General features: G+C 44.4%; 1 protein-coding gene across 3 annotated transcripts in view; it reads left to right on the top strand.

The window, feature by feature from the left end:
* Nucleotides 1-24,382, top strand: part of OSBPL7 (oxysterol binding protein like 7) — a 283,616-nt gene that overhangs the window by 112,800 nt on the left and 146,434 nt on the right. For all 3 annotated transcript variants that reach the window (XM_086924301.1, XM_086924303.1, XM_086924302.1), the window contains exons 5-10: nt 3,891-4,007; nt 5,633-5,686; nt 16,737-16,850; nt 17,502-17,612; nt 21,489-21,615; nt 22,393-22,502. In XM_086924301.1, the coding sequence (XP_086780427.1) occupies nt 3,891-4,007; nt 5,633-5,686; nt 16,737-16,850; nt 17,502-17,612; nt 21,489-21,615; nt 22,393-22,502 (633 nt within the window). The remainder of the gene's footprint in view (nt 1-3,890; nt 4,008-5,632; nt 5,687-16,736; nt 16,851-17,501; nt 17,613-21,488; nt 21,616-22,392; nt 22,503-24,382) is intronic.

A 24,382-nucleotide genomic window follows, 5' to 3' on the forward strand; every position in this document is an offset into this window, starting at 1 on the left:
TTGTGTGAACTGTGCAGATGCTGAGAGACTGACTCTCTGAGACTGGCGGGCAGTTAGTGGGCATGGAGTATGTGCGACAGCTGGCTGAGTGCTTCGGATCGGAAATGCGACATGCCCCCTTGAGCGTCTCCTCCAAATTGTGTCTGCATTTACCATGATGCATTGGGGCAACATGTGGGCTGGGAGGTGAGGCAGTGTGCTCATCCACTTCTGTTTGAAAAGGCTCCCTTGAGCTACTAAGCTGACAAGTTTGTGCTGATGCACCTGCACCGAGTGAGTGATACAGAGACCTGAGAGGATTTAGGCAGCATGTCCACCATCCCAAAATGACTTGTTACTCTCTACTGATGAAGGAATGAGTCCAGGAACACATGTCTAGAGTTACCCAGCACACACAGCATCAACAAGGGTGAACAATTAACGACCACCACTGAAGTAAGTGTTATGTACTGCAGTTACCATGATGCACTGGGGCAGATTGAGTGCTGGGATATGAGGCAATGTGCTCCCACCTCTTTCTGCATATAAGACAGATCCTGTCTAGATACCTCCTCACCTTGACCAACAAACTGCAGTCCCAGCCCTTCTCCCTAGCATCTACCTAATGACCATGCACAGGAAGAACAAATTAGCAGCCTTTTGCTAACAAGGCCCCACTGACTTCCTAAAGTGAGCCTTGTCTTTATCTTCCATCTCTTCAGTATCTTGGGTTTCACCCATCAGCCCCAAGAATGTAGTCTGTACACTTCCACTGTAGAGGACAGCAGTTTCCACCCTCGATGATGTGCTGTGCCAAACCTGGGGCCATCCCAAAATGTATCCTACTGGTCCCAGTACTCTCACAAACACACAGGAGTGCAGCTACCATGCATGTGCTACATACTCTGCTCACACATGCCCTTGGCACGTGTACAGAGTGTCAGTGCAAGGATCAGGGTTTCACATAACAGCTGAACTTTACATGAGAGCAGTCCATAGACTATCCTTTTATTGACACAGATAAAAAGACCTGGCTACTTTAATCTGGCGCCTCAAAAAATCTACTCGCCCTCTCGCTATGGCGAGCCATATTTTATCAAGGCAATTTATTTTGAAGGCCCATTGGCCTGTTCTGGTGAGAGAGCTAGAGCTGGCCAAAAAAAGGATGTTTTGTTCAATTAGAAGTGAATGTGCATTAACTATGCCTTTAAAGTTGTTTTTATCTTGTCACATTTGCAGTGCATTCGTTGACGGATGTCAAGTGTCAGCTTAGGTCTACAAATTGATGCTTATTTTATCTTGGAATTTTTTTTTATTTTTCTTTCTATGGCTGAAAAGTTAGAGGATTTTTATAAGTGAACCGTTTAACAATTGTGCTTGGGCAGAGGGGTGTGAAGTTAAAGGATGTACTGTATCAGTTTTTTCTAACTCACAACATTTAAATAGCTTGTCAGTGAAATTAATAAATATTTCCAAGTATATCAGCAGTTCGGAAAGAACTTTTTATTGTAATTTCAAGTATGATGGAAACAAAGATATTAGGATCAAAACAAATCAGAACACTTAACTTGGTGATAAGCAAATATTAAATATTTGCTGAAACCAGATTTCCACACAATATTGTTTGTACGTTATATAGTTTTAGCAGTAAAACTGCGTGTAATTTGGAACTTTTATTGCAATTGCAAAAAATGGTGTCCGTAAATTACAGTGCACTACCACAGCATGCTTTAAAATATATTCATTAAAAGTGAGACTTTTTAAACATGAACTAAGAAACATTACTGCCCTTAATCAGATGTCAATGTAGTTAGTGAACTAAGAGCCATGTCATGTCTCATGTATAACCCAACATGCAGATAGCAAAAGTTTAGTCTATTAAATCAAACAAGTTTATTTTTTTTTGTTCAGCAGACATTCTAAAGTCACGTGTTTGAAGATGCACCCATAAGTGACACTGGAGAGAAAGGCGGCTTGGTGAAATAACATATTTGCCTTGGATCACACCATTTGAGACCAGTTTATGGGTCAGGAGCATTACATTTTGGTGGAGCACATTATTCAAGTCACTAGACCCGCAGGCCTGGTAAACCTTTTGTGATTTTTCGAGACCTGTTAACCCCTTCGATGCTGATGACGGCCCCCAGCCGTCATGCACTACGGTGGGCGTGTGCTGATGACGGCTGGGGGCTGTCATGAACCCGCCCACTCGCGATTCTGCCGCACAGGCGCAGAATCGCAGCCGCGCCCAAGGGGTTAATGAATAACAAAAACTTGTTACACTTCCACCATTTTGTGATCCATCCAACGTATGGACATTAGTCCTATGCCCACTAAGTTGGCACAATGTATGCAGTGCTCCATGTAGCAGAACAGGTTCTATGCCTCTGCGCATGTGCTATATTAGATTGATTCCAGAGTCAGAATAAAGGGTACCAAGCCACGCAAGCGTTGGGATACCCTGCCGTGTAATAGTGTGCTTCACAAATACACATCACATTATGGCACTTACAATGATGGTACACATCCAATTACCTGTCCCAGGACTGATGATGCTCTAACAAAGCCAGATCCAGTTGTCTGGTTGCCTTCTGCAGGTAGCCAGGTGATAGCACTTTATTGCCGTCTCATTTTATTTGCATTTTATTGTCAGAAACATCCATATTCCATACTGCAAAATCCCTTGTTTCTTGCCACTGACAGCAGCTTTCTATACATCACAACACAGCACTTACCTTCACAGGGATTACAAAAGCATCTAAAAACGCCAACAGGTGCGTGTGAAAATCCTTCAAACAACTAACGGGCCTCACCTTGGATAGAAGATTATTCCACATGTGGTGACCTGTTTGGGATAATTTTTTTTTTTGCTTTTTCCACAAACAGCCCGGAGGCCCACAGGCCTTTTCAAGCTGGCCTATCTGGAAGTGCAAAACTACCCAGCAGACCAGTCTCACACTTCCCGTGCTCAATTCACCCATTTCTGATTGCTTTGAATAGCAGCATTGGGCTGTAAATGTGCTTGGTGGTGTACACTACATTCTTTCCATACTCCACTCATACCCAGACTGTGCATCTTTCCTTTTCAGTCCTAGATCAGGTAAAAACGTAGCAATATACATTACATGTGCATTTAACATATTATATACAAGGTCTGTTTCGATATGTAAGCACTCTCCGAGGTTTGTGATTTGGCTAGATTTTATTAGTGCCTGAAGAGACCTTTTAATGGCCAGAGTTCCATATAAACCAACAATAAACTAGTTATCATCACAAGTGAAAATTATTTTACCTATTGTAAATCACATGCACATTTCCAAAAAGTAAGCTGTAGTTGTCCATATAAATGACTCAAAAGTACAATATTTTAGACGAAGGGTAGGTACCTGTGCTTCGTGCCTTTAAAAGGTCACTTCCTCAACAAGTAAAGAAGGCATTCTCTGTGGAAGGTTTTGATGACAAGTGAGGGATGACTTGCATTTGAAGCTTTGTCGGTGTCTCCAACCCCTCCGGCCGATTTAAATATGCTGATAGCTCTATTTCACAACCTATTTTTCTAGTAAACATTTTGAAACGTCCTTGCTTGAACTATCAGCGCTTAATTTATTGGTGGTACCCTAGCCTCACAAGCTCTTATGACTTGGCACCTGTGGTGGCAGACCAATTTGCTGTCTGTGGAAGGGGAGCACAGGCTGAATTGTTGCCTTGGTGGCCCTGTTGGGAGGTAGATCTATTCACCTGGTAGCAGGCCGAATCATGTTTTGTGTGGCAGGTAGAGTAGTTGCCCAGGTGGTAAGCTCAATTGTAGGGTAGAGAGCCTAGCCTTTGCACACTAGGAATCATTGGCCAGGCCTTGACAATAGTATGGTCCAGCTCATCCAGAGCTCTTCTAAATATGTATTTTTTATCAGGGTCTAGAAAGCTGGGAAGTCCTGGATAATTCCATCCGAGAGAGCGGCCTGGAGCCCGGGAGGCACGAGGGGCTCCTGCTGAAGAAGAGGAAGTGGCCCCTAAAAGGCTGGCACAAGGTGAGACTCCGGAGAGTGGAAGAGACTAATGAATGAATGTGGGATAAAGGAAGCGCGATAAGGGGTATGGGTGCTAAACACAGATGTACATGAAAGTATTGTATTGTATTGTATTGTATAGGCATTTATATATAGCGCACTACTTACCCTAAGGCGCTTCGACCGCTGCAAAACCCTTCCTGGCTTCCCTGAGAGATGGTCCCTTAATGGGTATCTCCAGGGTGAGACCAGGCATCCCCGGCGGTCTGGTGGGGCCGTTAGTGAAGATGAGGCAAGCTAATGCCCAGAGTTGCCGAGTGTGATCACTGATCAGAGTGGGCACCGAGGCGAGAGAATTATCGAGTCCGCTGACCCTGGTCCAGAAACCTGCCGCGCCGGGAATCGAACCCTGGTCCCGGGCCGTCCTCTGCTCTCGGGTCTGCCACCTCTAACCAGTGAGTAGGCTTAAATGTAACTCGCAAGGTGGAGAGACACAGGACTGGCAGAGTATAGGTGCAAGACAAGTGAAGAGGTAGGTAGCAAATAATGCAAGGAGGCTTCTGTTGGGGGGTGATTTTTCAAAAGAGTGTGCAAACAAGAGGAGCGGTTCTGTGGATGGAAATGTTAACACAGACTGCTTCAATCATTCAGTGCAATGAATTTCTGAAACACCGTCACAGTTGTGCTATTCTTTTTATTATTTAGCCTATTAATTTCTTTTATTGCCACTATATTGTTCGTTTTTATAGTTGCATCTATACACATTATCTGCATTAGACGATGATTTTAATAATTTCTTAGAATATATATGGTAGCGATTGTGGTGTGTCCATTTATAGTGAAAGCGGTGCAGTTCTCAATACTAAATAACCCTGCAAGTCTCACTGCACTGATCGTAGCCCAGAACGCACCATCCGCCTATAATGCAGAGGCGATTTATGTGTTACTGTCCACCGGGTTCTTGGTCTCAATTTAGTTAGTTGGCTTTGAGCCTGTGCTTTTGCCAGAGTCTAGGGTCATAAAACTGGGTGTTATTTGGCAGAAGTTGCAAAAAATGTATTGGAGATCTGGATCGACCACGATTAATCCACGTCTACGGGTTCTAGACTGGTCTCTCTTGTTGTTAAGCTTAAGGTTTTCTGGCTTTGTCTCTGTTTTAATGTGTTGGTTTAACTCAGTAGCCACAGCTGTGTAATTGGGGGCCTGTTTAGGATGCAAAATGCACCTTGGTTCCCTGGTGACTGGTTGTTGGAAATATATTCATTTGTAAAGTGTTTTTGGGTCTTTGCTAGTATTCAGCATCTAACCAGGTCAAGTGCAAGGATCCATCTCCATGGCGGAGACCTTTCTTTCCTCTGCTCAATGTTGTAGTACAGCTGTCTCCTTTCTAGCGCTCCCAGACTCCTTGGCATAACATCTGTTGATGGATCCTGGTTTGACTAAGCCAAGGAAAGGCAACTTCAAGCCGTCTCCTCTGGCATTCTCTTTCACCTTTGACCCCGATCAGTCTTTCAGAAAGCAACTAAAAAGCAAGATGTTCCATTGCATCAGAGGTTTTAGTTTGGGCTCTTAAGTTGATTTCTGAGCTAACTCTTACAGTTATTTCAATATGTCTCATTTTCATTCACATCTTCTCTCTTCCACAGCGATACTTTGTTTTGGAAGATGGAGTACTTCGGTATGGCGCTAGCCGCCAGGATGTAAGTATAACACAGGATGTTTTTGAACTGTAGTTGAGAGTACAGTCTAACCTACAGCAATTGGATAGGAAGATTATTCAATAATAAGAGGTTTAATATAATTGCAATTCTGGGAACAGAAGGCCATTGAGAGAGGACAGTTTACATTGGTCTTTATACGATGGGATCAGGTAATACCTTTTTAGATCATTATTCGGCAGGTGGGCAAAGCCAATCTGCTGGCAAGTACTGGAAATAGACAAGGCCCCTCTACAGGAGAGTACGTTTGGGCAGAAAGTGAAGACTGTTATTGGATACCAGCAAAGAAAGCGAGGTAGTGAAGATTTTCCTGGAAAACATTTTTCTAGTACATTACTGGCAAATCCAACCTTCACCCCAGAAGGGCAATCTGTGAATGTCTCTTTTGTCCTTTGGAGTATTCTCCGAGCAGAGCAGGGATTTACCTCTTTATGGCTGCAAAACCAAATCTCCCTCCACAAAATGCAGATAAGTGGCATTAAAATAGTTTATCTCAAAAGGTTTGAATATGGATGTTAATTCAGAATAATCCATAGATTGAAAAATAGAAAACACATATTGCATATATAGCTTCTGCGGAGTAGTGAGAAATCAAATGGTAATCACTGTTCTAAATCTGCTTTACTTGCTTATCGATAGATAAGCAGCAGAAACGTTTTGGAATGTTATAACACGCTATTTTTATCTTTCTTTCGCCTGCCTTGCCACTTTCATCGATTGCAGGCGCCGGCGGGCGCCATCTTGGGTGTGGGCTGGGGCTGCGCTCTAGTCGCGCTGGCCTCCCACCCTCCTCACAGCCTATAAATGAGCATTAACAACAGACGGCGCAGCGGGCTGGCGCAGCGGGCGTGCGCGCAAGCCGCGCCAAAGCCAAGCCCGTCTGCGCCCGTCCGCGGCCGGACACGGCCCAGGGCCTTAACCCCTGGTCCCCGAGTGCCGTACTCTTCCTCCTACCTAAGAGGGCTGAACCCAGGTAAACCACATCCGAATTGTACCCCCGTCTCTCTCACTGCTGGGAGGGACACCAGTCCTCCCCCCTGTCCAGGCTGCTGCTATCAACTCCCTCATTCCCACCCTTTAGCCCATCTAGATTATGTCTCGACCCACGCTGCTGAAAACGCTCCTCCGCATGGCTGTCGAGCTGCACTTATTAACACGCGCTCACTCCCTTGCCACAGTTTCTACATCAAGGAGTTTATCATTGCTCATAATCTAGACTTACTGTTCGCTACTGAGACATGGGCAGATGCCGGCTCAGGTTCGGATTTCTGCGCCGCTATCCCAGATGGGTATAGCGTGGCTAGACATGACAGGCCTATCGGAAGAGGTGGTGGCCTCGCTATCATCTACAAAGATAAATACCGGACTACACTCGACCCTATAAATTCTGTTAATTGTGAGTCAGCTGCCTTTGCGATTAATATTAACTCCAAGCAAGCCCTAAAGGGTATAATATTATACAGACCCCCTGGCCCTCGTAGCGCCTTTCTTTCCACTCTCTCTGACCTAAATGACAATGTAGTCAGCTCTGAAAACTATACGATACTTGGAGATTTTAATTTCCATCTGGAAGAGAAGGATAATTTTGATACAATCCAGCTAACGACCGATCTCTCCAATTTAGGACTTCACCAATTAGTTAAGGGCACTACACATCAAGCGGGACACACCCTTGATGGTCTTTTCACAAATGACCCTGACATCTCGGTGCTGGACATTATTCCCATCACATGGTCAGACCATAGGGCCATCATATTTCAACAAAATATACGACCCTCACACCCTTCTTTTCCGAGACCCCGAATTAGGGTAGGGACGCGTGCTTGGAAAAATGCTGACATTCCTCAGATGCTAGATTCCCTTGCCTCCTCCCTTCCTCAAGGAGGGAACTCTTCAGCATTTTTAGCTACCGATCTCCAAGATTGGATCCGAAGTGCCGCCGATCTAGTGGCCCCGGAGAAACTTTCGAGACCTAACAGAGCATCGCCTTCGGCTGCCTGGTATAATGAAGATTTAAGACTTCATCGCCAACATTGCAGGAATCTAGAGAGGCGTTGGAGGAAAGCCTACTGCCCCATAGCTAGACAAATTTATAAAGATGCCCTTGCGACCTATAAAAAAGCAATTGTGGCCCGGAAAAGGGTTTTCTTTTCGGCTCAAATTGAAACCGCTGCCAACTCTGCCAGAGAGCTGTTCTCCGTTGTTACGACTCTATCCACCCCCCCCCCGCTGGTCCTGGGGTAGAGCCCTCACAGACCTTTTGTAACGATTTATCCACCTTCTTCACCACAAAGGTGGCAGATATATATGCTTCATTTGAAGGGGATACCAAAACTGAACACAGAGGTGGTAGTGTGAAAGAGGTACTTTCTCATCATAATGACGACTCTTTTTTATGTTTCTCACCAGCATCACTTGATGACGTTATCACCCTCATCTCATCCACCAAATCGGGTTCCCCTCTGGACCCTTGCCCCCCTTCTGTCATGCAAAAACTCACTGAGGTGATCTCATGCCCTCTCATGCAGATTTGCAATACTGCATTCCAGACAGGCCAATTTCCTAGCATATGGAAGAAGGCTGTTATAAAACCCCTTCTAAAAAAACCCTCCCTAGACCCCACAGCCGTTGTCAGCTATAGACCCATTGCCTGTCTACCCTTCGCCGCCAAAATATGTGAATCCATTATGAACAGACAGCTCTCAGAGTTCGTTGAGACCCACCAACTTCTCGACGAAACGCAGTTCGGCTTCAGGAAAGGGCATGGGACAGAGACCGCCCTGATTAAGGCCTCTGACGAGATCAGGGCAATCATGGATCAGGGGGGGCGGCCGTCCTCATCCTTTTGGATTTGTCAGCGGCCTTTGACACGGTCGACCATGTCACCTTAGTCGACCGTGTCACAGCTCTGGGTATAAACGGTCCGGCCAAGGACCTTATTTCATCTTTCCTGGCAGACCGTACCCAGACTGTAAGGCTGGGAGATTTTTATTCACCCATCTCTGCACTTCCTTGTGGAGTTCCACAAGGTTCCTCGCTAAGCCCCATGTTATTTAACATTTATGTAGCGGACTTAGCGAGGGTAATAAAGGAATATGGAATACGGTTAACATCTTATGCAGATGATACCCAGCTGGTCCTGGGCATCCACAAGGACGGCCACACAGTGGCAGCCAACTTTCAGAAAGCTATGCTTGAGGTCAGTACCTGGATGGCCTCTAATTGTCTTAGACTCAACTCGGACAAGACCGAGGTTATGACCTTCGGAAAACTCTCTCCAGAATGGTCGCCTAACTGGTGGCCGGAAAAGCTTGGCCATCCACCTGTCCCAGTGGAAAAAGCCAGAAACCTGGGAGTCATTTTTGACAGCAAGCTGGTATTCGACCTTCATACAAATAAGGTTGTGTCGTCTTCATTCTTTATCCTGAAAAAGATTAAGAAGCTGCTGCCTTACCTCCCTCCCTCAGCTGGGAAGACTTTGGTCTCCACCTTAGTCTTCTCCAAAATGGATTACGGAAACGCTCTCCTTCTTCACACCCAGAAGCGTGTCATAACAAAGCTGCAATCCATTCAGAATGCGGCTGCCAGGATCCTCCTGAGCATTCCTCGCCGCAATTCTACCACTCTTGGCATTCGTCAACTTCATTGGCTGAGAGTTGAGAGCCGCATCAAATTCAAGGCTCTCTGTATTGCATACAAGGCAGTACACGACATAGGACCCAGGTTCCTGACGGAAGCCTTTCAACCATACACTCCTAGAAGGCAACTAAGATCGGCCAATACCAACCTCCTCACTGTGCCACGTACAAGAACCGCCACTTGGGGAGATAGACGTTTCTTGGTGGCCACCCCAAAACTCTGGAATCTTTTGCCACAGTCTATCAAATCTGCCCCCAACCTGATGAGCTTTCGCAGGTTACTAAAGACTTGGTTATTTAACCAGTAAAAGGATGACTGACCCCAGTAGCTCCACAGCGCCGAGACACCCCAGGGTATTTGTTGCGCTATAAAAATCACGTAAATAAATAAATAAATAAATAAGTTTGCCCTTTGAAAATGTATTATTTGTGTAGGAAAGTAGATTATTATGTGGCGCAGCAGGGAGCCTTCACCATGTAATAATGTCACCATCTTTATCAGGTTCAGTTAGGATTCTTTCAGAAAACCCTTCACTCCATCCTGGGTCAAGCAGTCCGGCTTAATAAAAAGAACAAGTGTAAAGCATTTAGAGATACCAGAACAGTTAAACACAACACAATAATAATCCAACACCAATTTATAAAAACAGAGTGTATTTTTATCTTAAAATAGAAAACATCAAGACAAAAATATATTGAGGGAAACCAGAGATATGATTTTTCAAAGGTAAGTACATTATTTTTGTAAAGATGCAATAAATTGTTGTAAGGATTTTTTTTAATGTCAGTAGCCAACTGGCTAGTATAGCCACTTGTCTTTACTTGGACAGGCAATGACGAGTCACAGGGACCACTGATATCCAGGAATCTTAGAGTTCTCAGTGTCTTTTTCACTTCTTTAATGCCGTCCAGCCAAGAAGTGGTCCTAATGCTGAGATGCTGAAGCTGCATAAGTTTTCCTGGGGCCACCCTTGGGTCCACGGACTTCCGTGGTCGCCCACATTGCAGCAGGGCAGGTCAGTGCAGATCCAGTTGCCACTGGTCATCTAATCTCCTAGTTCTAGCAGTGTCAGCGGTTCTTTACAGGTAAGTAAATCTTTTTTTTTTTTGGGCACCACAGTGCACCCTGACGTTGGTCACAAGCCCAGCATACTTGGGGGCACATTGTGCGAGTCTAGACTCTGTCTCCTAACAGACAGTTTGGCATCCTGTATTGAGCAGGGGTGCCTGGGCAGCTGGGCCCTCGAGGACTATAGGTCTCTTTAGGGAAGGTTAACGGGGAGCTAACCACCTAGCCCTTGGAGTCACTTCTTCTGTCCTGACAAGTTGAGCTGTTTTCCATTAGTGGTCATGGCATGCATAGTCCTCTTTACTCGTCTCTCGGGTTTACGAGGTGCAGTCCATTCTTTGGTGTTGCCTCTCCTCATTGGGTCCTTGGAGCAGCTTGATAGTCCTCCTTCTGTCTTCTCTCCTGTCCAGTAATGATTTGAGGACTGTGCCACTTTTATGCCATGTTCGCATTTTGCGGAAGGGAAGGATTCACTCCCAATCAAAACAAGAAGGATTAAGGATAATACCAGCATTGAAATAAATACGTTCTATTACTCCTAATCACAAAACAAAGAAGTGTAGATGCTCTTCATCAGACTACCTAATGCGCTATGTACTTGTCATTTATACAAGAATTTATCATACTCCGAAGTTATTCTACCGTCCTATGAAGCAATAAAAGTTTACTTTGTGGCAAGATCATTTGGATAACCTTTAACTGGTTTCTTGAGGTTAGCTCTTAGTGGACATCTCGATCACAAGTTTGTTTCACTTGCAACTCCAACAAACTTCTTTTTGAAAATGACTTGCATCTAAAGGTAGCACTGCCATAGCTATGAAATAGCAAATTTGTGGTACCAAGCTCTAATTTAGAAATACGTTCACATTAGCTTGGTGAAAAAAATCCCGCCTAGTAATTGTCCGATTCCTGCCGTAAAGGTTGAGCAGCCATACTCTATTGTTTGCATTTTGAGCAGTCATTACCTCAATGTCTGACATTTGTCAACAAATACTGAGCATGACAGCAAAGGAAAGGGAGTCTGCTGGACTGCTGGGAAAGCTTAGAAGGTCATTGATCTCCCCTCCTGTCTTGGCCATAACCCAGCAAGAAGGCGAACAGGACAATTTCTTAACCCCAGGCCTCATTGGAAATCTCTCTGGTACATCAGGGATCTCTTGGAGTTATCAGCATCATCTTTGCTGACTGTTGACATTGGGAACCTTGCCAGCGACTTACTTTGCTTGTAGGTGTCCTTCACCATTAAGTTCTTGCTCAACGTCAAAGACTTTGACTCAGAGATGTATGCTGTCATCAAAGCTGTATGTTCCTCAACGTTAACAGCTGTGGACAATACTCTGCAGCCTAGCCAGAGAAGATACAGGATCTGCTGGTAGAGGTACCAGTCTTTTATCCAGCTATCCCTTGAGTTCCAGAGTCTTCCCTTCTTAGGTCAGAAGGAAGTAATTGTAGAAGTGCCTTTTTGGCCAAGATTTCTCAGCCTTGAAGATCCCACACCAAAAGAAAGATACAAATTCAGGCGACGGAACAGAACACCGAAGGTTGTGATATCTTTCCAAAATGTCAAGAAGTTATTACAGACACTTTGCTCATGCTACTGAAATACGCAGATAATTTAACTGAGTACCAGTCCACTTTTTAGTTGCTCCCAAGAATCTGCAGGTTCTTTCATGTCTAACATCTGACCCGTTAACAACATGGCAACCATCAATGAAGTGAGTAATAGTACTACTTGGAAATCTATCTCAAAGCTCAAACCCTCAAATGCAGGCATCCATAGTATGCAGATTTGTGTCTAGGATAACTAGCTTCTGGATCCTTGCAACCACGTATGGAACTTTTCATTTCTTTGTGCAATTCAAGCCCTGCCAGCCAAGAATTAGAGAACTGGCGCTCAGGCCCCTCTTGTGATCCTGTAATTGTATCATCAGCCTTTAGAAGTTCCCCTCATTTTCTTCCACCTTGAAATGTTTTGTATATTTTCTGCCACACTGCTTGGGCAAGCTTTAGAGCCGGATTATGCCTTGACTGGTCCTTTTGAGACTATGGAACATCTCTCTGGCTGCCTTCCTGCACACAAGAGGTGGTATTTTAAAGAGGTGTAGAAAGAAGGTGTGAGTCTTTTTGACAGAAATAAGGAGTTTCAACGTCAACAATCTATGCATTAGTATTCCCCAAAAGGACCACAATGGTCTCAAATAACACATGCATTTGAAGACTAAACTGAGATTCCAACGCTCATAAAACTGTTCTTGGGGGTTTCTTTTTTAGATAGGTCAATTATTTTCTGATGTCATTAAATTACTTGGTACATTTTACCTCGTACTAATTCATCTGTGCCTCAATCCATGCAGACCGTTTGATTTCTTGCCGATTTTGACTCATTACACTTTTACGAAATATAAATAAATATAACTTTACTGAACCTAAACATTGTATCAAAAATTAATTTGTGATTATTTTGCCTTTTTTTCCGAATAGGTTTTTATTAATTTGAAACGATTTGAAACATTCATTTAGATATTATCTGTTCATGTATTGATATATTTTTGGGTATTTGATTTTGATTTCATATACACATTACCATATTCAGATATTGCCTTTGCCGACTGAGAACAGGGTTCATTGATAACACACACGGTTTGTGGTCTCTGTATCCACTCGGACAGACACTGAATGCACACAAAGAGGAAAACAGTGCTGTTGACAATGAGTCAAAGCTCTTCAAAACTTAGCAATTGAATTGTATCATTATTTGGTTTAAAGGTTGAACGCTTTTCAGAATTCATGAGCTGTGTGTCGGTCAAGGCCAACTATTACTATTCTGAGATACAAAACCATAAATATTGGTTCTAGAGCATATGCTGCAATTTCTTGTTAAAAACGTTGCAAATCTCATGTTTATTAACTTCTTAAATAGCACACTGTTTCCACATGCTGCTGCATATTTCTAAACAATCGATTAATTTATGGCCATCAGCAAATTGCCTCACATTAGAAAAATACCAATTTTATCAAATTTGTTTTCAAATTGCATTGTACATAATTTAAAACATAACACATAAATACCAAATTATCACAGAGTTACTTTATAAATAATTAAAAACGTATCATAAAAAATTCAGTAGAACCTAACATTAGGCTGACAGTTGTGACATTTGCCTTCAATACCCAAAGCCAATGACGTTTCTCTGGGTGTTTGTACAAGGTGCATAAAAGCTACAAAACGTAACCATCCCAACCTGCAATGAATAATAATTCATAGGTTGCAGACGTTTTCCTTCAGAGAAACCCAGCACTTAACTAGTATAATGCTAATCCAATTGCTAGAACCACCAAGTCATCCAGCCATAATATCACTCCTTTGATAGCACCATTGACTTATTATTTCATAGCATGTTAGTTCAATCAGTAAATTAACATTATCGCAATAATATACATGTTTAGCAATTCAGAACACCATACCAAACTTTACGCCATGCTGACCATAGATATTTCTAATAGGTATTGTTCTGGTAAAAAACATTTGTAAAGTATTTCTTGATCACTTTTTTCTTCGTCTCAAAGGTAGATGAAATATGTTGGATTAGTGCAATTACTTTGGGTTCATTGCCCACGTGTTTGAAAGTCAACAGTATTGAATGCCGCAATGAGAAAACAACATGGTTTTCCGAAGGTATTTAAGCTCTCATAAGGTTGACACTGCGTGTTGAAGAATAAATAAACGAATGAATTATTATGAAATTATGTAATACAGCTATGTTTAATCTTTGATAGGGGAAAATTGTTTTGGCCATTATTGATTAATAATGGTATAAATGCTATGGCAGCCAACTGCAAGTAATCCACCTCGTGATTTTAACCTAAGTGAGAAGCAGGCAATTTGTTTTAAAATGAAAGTATAAAGTTTAATATTGCTTGGGAAAACTGACAAGTCAAGTTAACAACACAGTCTCCACCACAGTGGACTCCATCTGGATTCTTTTAGAACCCTCTCCATAAATGGTAAGGCAGCTACCGGTGCTCCTTGGAGGGATATCATTGTCAGTGAACTTTGCAGAAAATCCACCAGACAATCAACATCTACACTTGCCTGGAGCGAGCCTTTAATAGCCGGTATAGCCCGCTACAGTGGGCTATAAGGCTATCTTATATGTTTGTTCTCGTACACATCACCAAGCAAAAGAAACAAAAATGTTTCTGAACTTGATGCCACAAGCCATGAACTTGTTGTGCTATCCCACTCCAAGCACATCTTTAATGCCCTGTTTGCGGTATAGGACTTTTGGTTAGGTTAGAAAGTTAGTATTTTGATCAGTGACTTGCCCCACTACTATGTTTAAAGCAGTGCTTTTGAAAGGGGACAGTTGCGGGGGTGGAGGAAGTTGGTGGTGGGGTGTTAGGAAATAAGAAATGTACCTGCTGGTCATCAGCCGCTGCTTCTCCTCTCAGGAACAGGAATCACACAGGCTTCCAGACTCCCCTGACCAATCACAACGCTGCTGATAGCAGGGTTGTGATTGTGATTGGTCTTAGTGCCGCAGTTCGGTGATCAGAGAAGGTAAGGGAGCCTGGGATTGTTCTCCACCCAGGCTGTACAGCACCTGAGAGGAGAACATGCAAAGAGCGCATGACTGTTTGGCCAGCCCACGACGGCCCGACCAAACATTCATCTACACTTTAGGTGCAGAAGCCACTCTTCCTCCGCGATGTCACAAGACCCCAGCCCCGCCCCGCCCTAACCTGGCGGCAACAGGAATACAAAAAAATGAAATGATAATTACTCCTTTTATTATTATTTTATTCTTTCCTTTGCACTGCTTTAAAGCAGAGGGGTGATGCTCCTCTACCTTAGCACAGTAGTTACTTGTATGAAGTCTATATCTTCTGTTGCAGTTAACAGGCTTTTATTTATGCAGAAGATAAAAGAAGTTGAGCTATTATCAGATGAGGCCAACCAGTGCAAATTCTAATCCTTCCCCTAGTTATGTGAGAGTGTCCATATGTTTTGTGTGTTTCTGACCTCCTTTCCCATTTAACATTACATACCTTATGCGAAAAACAACAAAACACCTGTTTCGGGGGAATGTTGTCAACCCAATAGTTGTAGATCTGTATCTTTGGAATCTTTATCAATAATAAAGGCAAGATGTCGATCCATCAATCCTGGAGCTCTTGTATGTGCGACCTCAGAAATTTTCAGGACATTATTTAGTTTGATCCCACTGACAATAAGGTCACCTATTGTTGAACAAACTGCCTTCCAAACCTCTGCTGGCATGGAGCATTCTGCAAACCTGTGCAGTCCATGAGCCATTTCAGCAACACATCTGGTATATGTTACTAGAATCTGAGCATTGACTCCATTTCCTTGCAGCCTATTGCGCTTAAGTCTAAAAGAGCCCGGTGACAGTGCAAAAGTGGTGTCTCTTTAAACATACTGACTAAATTCCAGCGTTTAACATACTTAAAGATACTGGCCATAATGTTTCCAGCTCTTTATCTCGAAACCGTTCCAGCCACTGTTTCAGAAAGCTACATAGAGTTACAGAGGCACATGGTCTTGGTTTAAATGCATTGTCTACTCTTTTAGTGCTCCAGTATTTATTTAGAAATAGAACCTACAACTATTATGGAACTGCATAGGACTCTCCACATTACAACCTGGATTAGAGGCAAACTTGCTACAATTGTCAGCGGTTTCTGTGGTATCCAAGAAGAGCGGATGATTAATTGTTTGTTTTACGGTTTCTTGCGATGCTCCTGATTACACTCATCTTCATTCAGGGGTAAGCTCACCATTCTATTCTAGGTTTATGAAGTCAACCATGATCGAGAATGAGGAGTTAAATTCTTGTAATCCTAGTGGATGCCTTCATTGAATCCATAAATTACCCGTCTACCTTCCAGATAAAGAATCGTTAAGGAAAGCACTAGTATCTAAAATAATTTTTCAGAATTGCTGATCAAAATAAAGTCCCTCAGACTGGCACATTCCTCTGAGACATTGATCTAACCTTCTGTCTAACTCGCTGGAGAGGGGGCTAATGGTGTATTATTGCACACAAGTAACTTTTCCTTCTGAATTGACTCAATCAAAACTGTAGGAAGTATGACACTGTATTACTGGTGAGGTCTGTTGTGAGCAACTCGGGGTCTCCTGAAAGAAGCTTTTATTAAAATACATTGTATTTTTGTTTCTTATACTCAACACCATAGATCGGTTTTGTGAAATGAATGGAGACTCCTTGGGGACACTTCTGGAGCCTCTTGGTGGAATGGGATATCTGGGTCTGTAGCTCTAATGTTTCTGTTTCCCCTCCAGGTTACTAAGGGCAAACTGCATGGCTGCATTGATATCCGGCTCTCTGTCATGTCCATCAATAAGAAAGCTCAGCGCATCGACCTTGACACGGAGGACAATCTCTATCACCTCAAGGTAGTTCATGTTTTTGGAAAATTAGGCTACATCTGGCGGAGGGAAGCATCTTTGAGCGTGACAAAAGCTGAAGCAACTTTAGAGGATTTTTGCGGTGCATTGTGCTACTACATCTGCGGAACGTACGCATGCCTTATCTTAAGTTCCTTAGGAATGTGCCATAAGAAGACATTGGCATGGACTTTATCACCTGATCAAAACAGTAGAGCATTCTGGAATATCTAGGGTCCGGATTGAGTAAGGTCACTGCAAACTAGCCACCAGGAAAGCTTACTTGTACCATATCAAGGTGCTTTCTAGGCAGTTAGAGACTGTAGTTGTCCACAAAGGGGCTTTTTTTGCATCACTTCCAGACAGCAAAAATTGTAAATATGTCAAAATAAGGTGCCATGTAAACTGGCAGGAGTGCTAGAGTGTATCACTTTAACTTGTTTGGACAGTATATGGAGTCACAGCTGGGACTGGTCGCTTGTTTGTCAGACAGAGCGGAAGGTGTGTGTGACTCCGTGATCTTATGGGGAGCTGTCAATACAGATTCTGTAGCTGGGAGAGATCTTCTGTTTCAGGACTGCCTTTTTCAACAACAATGATTCCATGGGTGATTTCTTGTACGTATAATTTTCACATTCTCTTTGTGTTTTCTGTGCTTAGGTTAAGTCTCAGGAGCTGTTCCAGACCTGGGTTGCCAAGCTGTGCTCTCATCGCCTCATGCAAAGACCTGACACCCTGTGGATCCCTGAGAGTAGAGTTACACCTGGACAGGTAAGGGGGGAATGGAGGGTTGATGAACTCACAAGAAGAGAGTACCAACTTGTAGATGTTTTATGGCTGCGGGGGAGTTTGTAAGCCTATTGGAAACTCTGAGAGGAGAGTACTAGGACAGGTAAGTGGAGAAGTCCAGAACGGGTGTCGAAAGCACCAACAGCTGGATAGGTAAGGGGTGGGGTGGGGGCTGAAGGATGTGGAACCTTGGAGAAGACTGCCAACACATGGACCGGTAAAGGGCAGGGAGGAGGCTGAAGGATATGTGAAGCCCTGGAGAGAGGTGTACTAACACCTAGACCGGCAAGTGGAGGAGTTCAGAGAGGTCTGTGACATAATAGGAGAAGAGTACCAACACCTGTAAAGGTAACAGGCAGGGTGGAGGCCATAATTAGATTAGAAACCCTAATTTAGAGTACATCCCCTGTACAGGTTAGGAGTTCTGATGAGAGAGGGATGAGAGAAGTGTACCAATATCTGTAATAATAAATGGGAGATATGAGACCGTAGATGGAACACTGGGAGTGCAACACCTGGGTAGATGAGCAGGTAAAATCCAGAGAGGGACAGGAAAGTTCCAATACCTGGCCAGGGAAGCTGGAGGTCAAAAGGAGAGGTGAAACTTGGAGAGTAGATTACCAACACCTTGACTGCTAGGTACCCGGGTGTAAGCCACACAGTTGTGAAACCCTGAGGGTAGCACCTAAATGGATGCATGGGAAACTTAAGGTCATTGTGGAATGTTGAAATCCTGAGAATACCGTATTAACACCCGGGCAGGTAAGGGGTAGGGTGGAAGTCACGGGTGCTCAGAAACCCCAAAAACCTCTTACCTGAAATGTTAAGGGGGTGTAAGTAAGTCTAAAAAGCCATGGTGCTCGTAGGGGAACGTTCCCACACCTGTAAAGGGACTTAAGAGAGAAGTAAAGTTGTTCTCAGTTGGTAGAAATGATAAGTGACTGATGTACCTGGGAGTCTCGGGAGGAATGTTAACATCACTGTGTGGGCACGAAGGAAAGGTGGAACAAGATGAAGATACATCTGTAAGTTGTGCCTGGGTTTCAGTTATGTTTTCAAATGCCTGAACTTGGCTAGCCTAGCTCGTCCATAGAACTATTAATTATGATTCAAGGCATTGTGCACCATACATGTCTCCTTCCAGGCCCTCCATTAATTTTGAATTATTTGAGGCGGTCTAGCCCAGTCTGATCCATATGTTCTATCTCCGAATACCTTCTCGCTTTGGATTTTTCTGCTGCTTGAGTTGAAGTTGACTAAAACGGATCGGTCATTGAGTGAGGCCTATAACTTTGCTTCTCCATATTAACGTCGCAGGTCAGTTGTCAATACCCTCTATATGCAACACATGCTAATAATTCTTCAACATGTAAGGAAACCGATTCACACACTGGGAGGAGACATGTCGACATTCTGACATGGGTGAAGTCCTGCACACACTCAGATGAAGGTGGAATACTGTCCACACTCGGGTGAGGGAGGGTGTCCTGCTCACACTCAGACGAGGGCGAGTGTGGTGTTCACACTCAAGAAAGCAAGAGGTCTGTTTTACCCTAGGGTGAAGAGTGATCCTAATGTATCTGGTTTACACACTGGTGAGTAGCAACCTAATCACACACTCACGCGAGGTAGTCCTGTTTCATTATTCATATTCAGGTGAGGGAAGGGTTATATATATATATATATTCACAGTCCGGTGAGGGGAGTGTCCTTTTTACCCTCAGGTGAGCGTGCGGGATTGTGTCTGGGTTCTGAACATTAAATGCCTACAAAACCGTATCCTTTGTGGGTAATGCAGATTATTGCTGGAGGGTCAAAATACCCAATTCGATAACCTCGTTACTTTCTTTGGGCACATGACCCTGCAGAGTTAATACAATCAATGCAATGTTGACCTACAAAGTCTCAGACAAAGGACTAGAATTACCAGATGGAGAGTCCAGTAGAGCAACCAGGCCATAGTATGTCTGTCCCTCTGATTCAATGGTGTCACTCTTAAATTAGTACTAGATAGCTCAGTGAACTGAAACCTCAGGTGCAAAGTTTCCAGTTTAGCAATTATAAATATCCCCTTTAATCTAAAACCCACCGCTTAAACAATAAAAGTGTCCCAATCTGTTGAGTCAATGACGAAGTTACAGGGTGCAAAGAATTGCTGGATCAGTGACTGGGTGCCAGGTTCCTTTAATGTCCAGACCGGGATTTTTCACTAATTTTCACTAATTTATTTTGGAACCAAGTGTTTTTTTTTTTCTAATGGAGGAAGGAGTATTAGTGGGTTAATATCCTCTATGCAATCAACAGAGGCTGTGAAGGTTAGGAAAAACAACCATTTGCTGTTAAATTTCTCCAGTTCTGATAGGGATATCCACAGGAATAAGGTCATCCATTGGACCCCAAGGTTTCACCAGTTCCTATTGGAAACTGGACCTAATGGTGAGGACTTACCCAAGACTTGAATTCAATATAGCTCCAGAACTGGAAGGGCTAGAAAGATGATTTAAGGAGTTCCTGAATCTGAATGGCTTTCTCTGCCAACAGGATCAGATCTCACATCTCCAGTCCCTTCTTCGATTCTAATGATACAGGGAGGTTAAGGACCCGAGTTAACATACTATTATTGATTCAGGAAAACACCTCTTTATCTCCTCAAACTAGGCAATGCTATTCTTTGGTCCTTGTCCCATTCGTCTTAGCAAGCTGGACAGTTACTTTAGCCTTGTGTAGTTTTTCAGATGGTCTGACTGGCTCCTCCACTCTCATGGCAGCCCAGTTCCCCATCTTCCACTGGTAGTTCCAACAGGGTGCCCCATGAATCTAGTTTTGGCTATTGTCTCAGGGAGAGCAAAGATTGCCAAAGGTTTTACTTCTGGCAATGATTCTGCTCAACAGATGTGTGAAGCATCTCTTTGAAATTCAGCTGATGAGCAAATTACTGTTTCCAGTGGGCCAGAATATAGCTCACTTTAGGGGCACAGAAGGGAAGCCTGAGCCAACTAAAGTTCTTATTGCTTTGTAATACAAGTTTTTCTTGCAGCCAATGGGCAGTGCGTCTTTGTTAATGCTCTTTTTTCTGTGGGCTTCTGAAGTTGGTAGTCCAAGACCAATCAGTTGGGATTGGGAAAGGGCTCAAGTGGATTAATACCCGACTGAGCCCAAGACAAGCTCACATATGAAGGGGGTTAGAAATGGGTTTCACTATATCAAGACACATCTACACTAAACAAAGAGGAGAGGGTGGTTTTTTAACCCACCAAAAAAGTCAAGACTGGTTTTAAAGAGGGTAACCTGGAGAAAGTCTGTCTTGTCCACCCGAACAAAAGACAGCCTGCAGAAAAATATACTTCTTGTACATTCTTGATCACATTCTCCATCATTTTTTCTGTACATAAAAATGGCACTTATCGCACATGCCTCCTATTTGTGAGCATCAGTAAGTGAGTACAGGTCTGTTGGACTGGATGAACCTTTAACCAGGTGAGCTAGTTGCCTTGTTCTGCACGTGAAGAGTGGGTTGTACAAGTGAGAGAGGGTTCCTGACAAAGTCAAGTGAAAGTAGGGTTCTTGACCTGGCCAGCTGAAGGATGGTTTCTATCCTGTACTAAGAGGGGTGGTTTCTGTCCTTTGCATTTGATAGAGTGGTCCTGTGAAGGTGAGGTGACTCATGTCTTGTACTGGTGAGCAATGTGTTACAGTTCTGTACATGTGAGGAAACTAGCTGTGTTCTGTTCAGGTGGAGAGAAGTCCTGTACAGATGAGTGATGGCCCCTTCCCTTTGACAGTCTTGATTCTGCTTAGATTCCTCTGCAGAGCTCACAGTCGCTCACCGGCCGGACTTGCCATGTGTCACCCTGACAGGTACCATTGTCTGACTGGTCTAACCACGGATTCTCTCGTTGGAATATCCCTCCTGCTCTTAGTGGTGCCAAGGAGAAGGTTGCTGTTTGGCTCAAAGATAGGGATGATCTGGACCGGTGTTCCACAGGTGGGTAAACAAGGGATTTGACCACTCCAGAGGGTGTGTGATGTCGGTAGCCATCCTCAATTGAGTACCGACTATTATGCTGAACATTCCCATAATTGGTAGGGCACCGCCATCATGGTCTCTAGACATCCTTCGCTTGTTTTTCACCCACTCATTTTTCACATTACGTTTCTTGCTCATCTGTTCTCAGTTCCATTACTTTCTCATCCCTCTAACTTAGCTTTTCCATCACTTTGCAACTCCTTCAGACTCTTCCTTTTCTATTGTTCTATCATTCCCCGTCTCCATCATACCCATCCTTTTCTCTCAACCTGCTCTCTTCATCATTCCTACTGCCATTCCTTTCCTCATTCTCTATCATCGCCACTCTCCATTATTTCCTTGTCCTCACTTTTTCTGTTGTAATGCTTACTGCTATGCTATCCCAAATTCTCTTTTTATTTCTCATCACTTGCTTCTTCCTACTTCTTGCGCATATGTACATTATTACCTTGTCCTATGTTTCTACCTGATTTTCTTTTGTTTGATTTTGTTTCCATTCTGCATTATCTACAGTGCTTCATATTTCACAATGCTGCAGTTTATTTTGAAAACTTTTTTGAAAAATATGTGCATGCTTGTTTCTAAATTGTGTTCTATCTCCTTTTTCTCTTTCCACCTCGTTTCTTTCCTTTACACCTCCAACATGTGCTCTTAACCTTTCTTTTCCCACTTGCCCTTTTTCCACCTATTTTCAATTTTCCTCTTACCTCCTTTTCTCCCTCTGGTCTTTTGCAGAGCTTTTTGATTGCCAGCGAAAGTTGTTGGAGCTCAGCCACCTCCTGCAGAACCTGGAAGGGCTCCACCGAATCCCCTCAGCCCCTGTCATCTCGGCCAGCCACAGTCAGGTGTGTGCCACCTTTCAGGCATAAAAGTTGGGGGATGGTTGAGCTGAGTCTGCACATGAAATATAACAACCTAGGCAGTTCAGTACTTAATGCTCAAGAGTAAAGTGACAAAGGAGAGAACATAACTAAAAAGATATAAAGTCGGTGACTTCAGTTTTATTAACATGAAAAAATGAGACACTAGTAAAAAGTTGATTCTCAAATGCAGTGTTCGAGGCATGTGGGCTGCTGAATTCATATCTGTGCATAGATCGCGACCTAGTGTTGGGTCCGGATGATTGCACATTGTTGTCCTGGAAGAGTCTTCGAAGTATCACGAGATAGGTGGCTCCTCCCCTGGACTACAGTGCGCATGGGCATCGCCTCCATCTCCAGATTGTTTTTTTCCGCCATTGGGTTCGGATGTGTTTCGGTTCCCTCTGTCGGAACCGATAGTTGTTCAACTTCTAATCGAGACCAAAAGGTCTCTAGGCTGGGCGTCGGTATAGTTGCGTACGAGTTTCTTTTCTGACTCTCAGCTCCGATCTCTTGTTGCCCTTCCACGTGCTTTCGGCGCGGACGGGCCTACACTACACTTTTTGCTATGGAGCGAACTCCGTTTAAGAAGTGCCCGGTGTGTAACTCCAAATATTCACACCTCGACGTGCACCCTGTGTGCAATACATGCTTGTCACCGGATCACCATGAGGACAGCTGCATGGCGTGTTCGAAATTCCGGTGCAAGAAGACTTTGAAGATTCGTCGGGCCCATAGGCTCCAGGCTAAGTTATCGACTGCGGCGCCCCCACCAGACGACATATTCCAGGAATCTGTCGAGGTAGAAGACGACGGGCAAGGTTCGGGCTCTAGTCCCGCGTCCGAGGGGGAGACCTACGACGCGGGTGAGGAGAACTTTGACGAAGTCACCAACGAGGTAGGGGACGACGATCAGGCATTTGCCACTATGGGAGATAGCTCGGAGGAAGAGCATCCCCAACCAGACTCGGGGGTTATTCCCCTTCATACGGCCCAGGTCGAGGGATCGCCTTCGGGCCTTACCCAAGATCTAACTATGAGTCCTACGTCCCCGCCTCCGGGCCCGGTCACGGACATTTATGAGACACCACTTACGTTGAAGAAAACAAAAGTGAAGCCAACTGGTCACGCACCCTCGGATGCGAAACCGAAAGTGAAAGTTGCGCTGGTGAAGAAGGTTCTGGAGGCGTCAACTTCCAAGAAAACCAAAATGGCCGACTCGAAGAGCCACGCCAAGATGGCCGACCCGAAGCCCTCGGGGTCGGTGCCGAAGGCGAGATCGTCCGACGCGGCTGCGTCGGCTCCGAAAGGGGTTGTGGACCCGAAGACGGCTCCGAAGAAGCGCCAGGGCGACGACGCGCATAGCCATGGGGCGTCGGCCCCGAAGAAAGCGCATGCGGGTGATCAGGCTCTCGATGCTGAGAAGTCGCTCGAGCCGGTCACGCCCTCTCCGGCCTTGACGAAGAAGGTGGCGGAATCCCTGCAGCGGATTCGAAAGGACAGTGTGGTTCCCGCTTCGGGCACTGTGGCGCCAAAGCTCACGCCTAAGCCTGCGAAGGAGCAAACGCCTATCCGTTTCACCTTTCCTCCCAAGTCGGCGCCGAAGGCCTTCGCGCCGAAACAGTGTGGACCCTCGAAGGAGGTATTGGCACCGAAAGCTGCCTTGGTGGTGTCGAAGCTTCGACTCCAACCGCTTGCTGAAGAGGAACGTCGTGAGGTAATCATCGACGCCAACACCGGGAAACTGTCTCTCCTCAAGAGGAAGATCACGACGGAGCCGGCGTTGGAACATTTTAAGATCCCTCTCAAAAACAAAAGAGACTCTGCGGACTCTTCGGCGCTGGTGGAACCGGTGTCCCCACAAG

This window comes from Lissotriton vulgaris, chromosome 5 (genome assembly GCF_964263255.1).
Source record: "Lissotriton vulgaris chromosome 5, aLisVul1.2, whole genome shotgun sequence".
Classification (NCBI taxonomy): Eukaryota; Metazoa; Chordata; class Amphibia; order Caudata; family Salamandridae; genus Lissotriton; species Lissotriton vulgaris.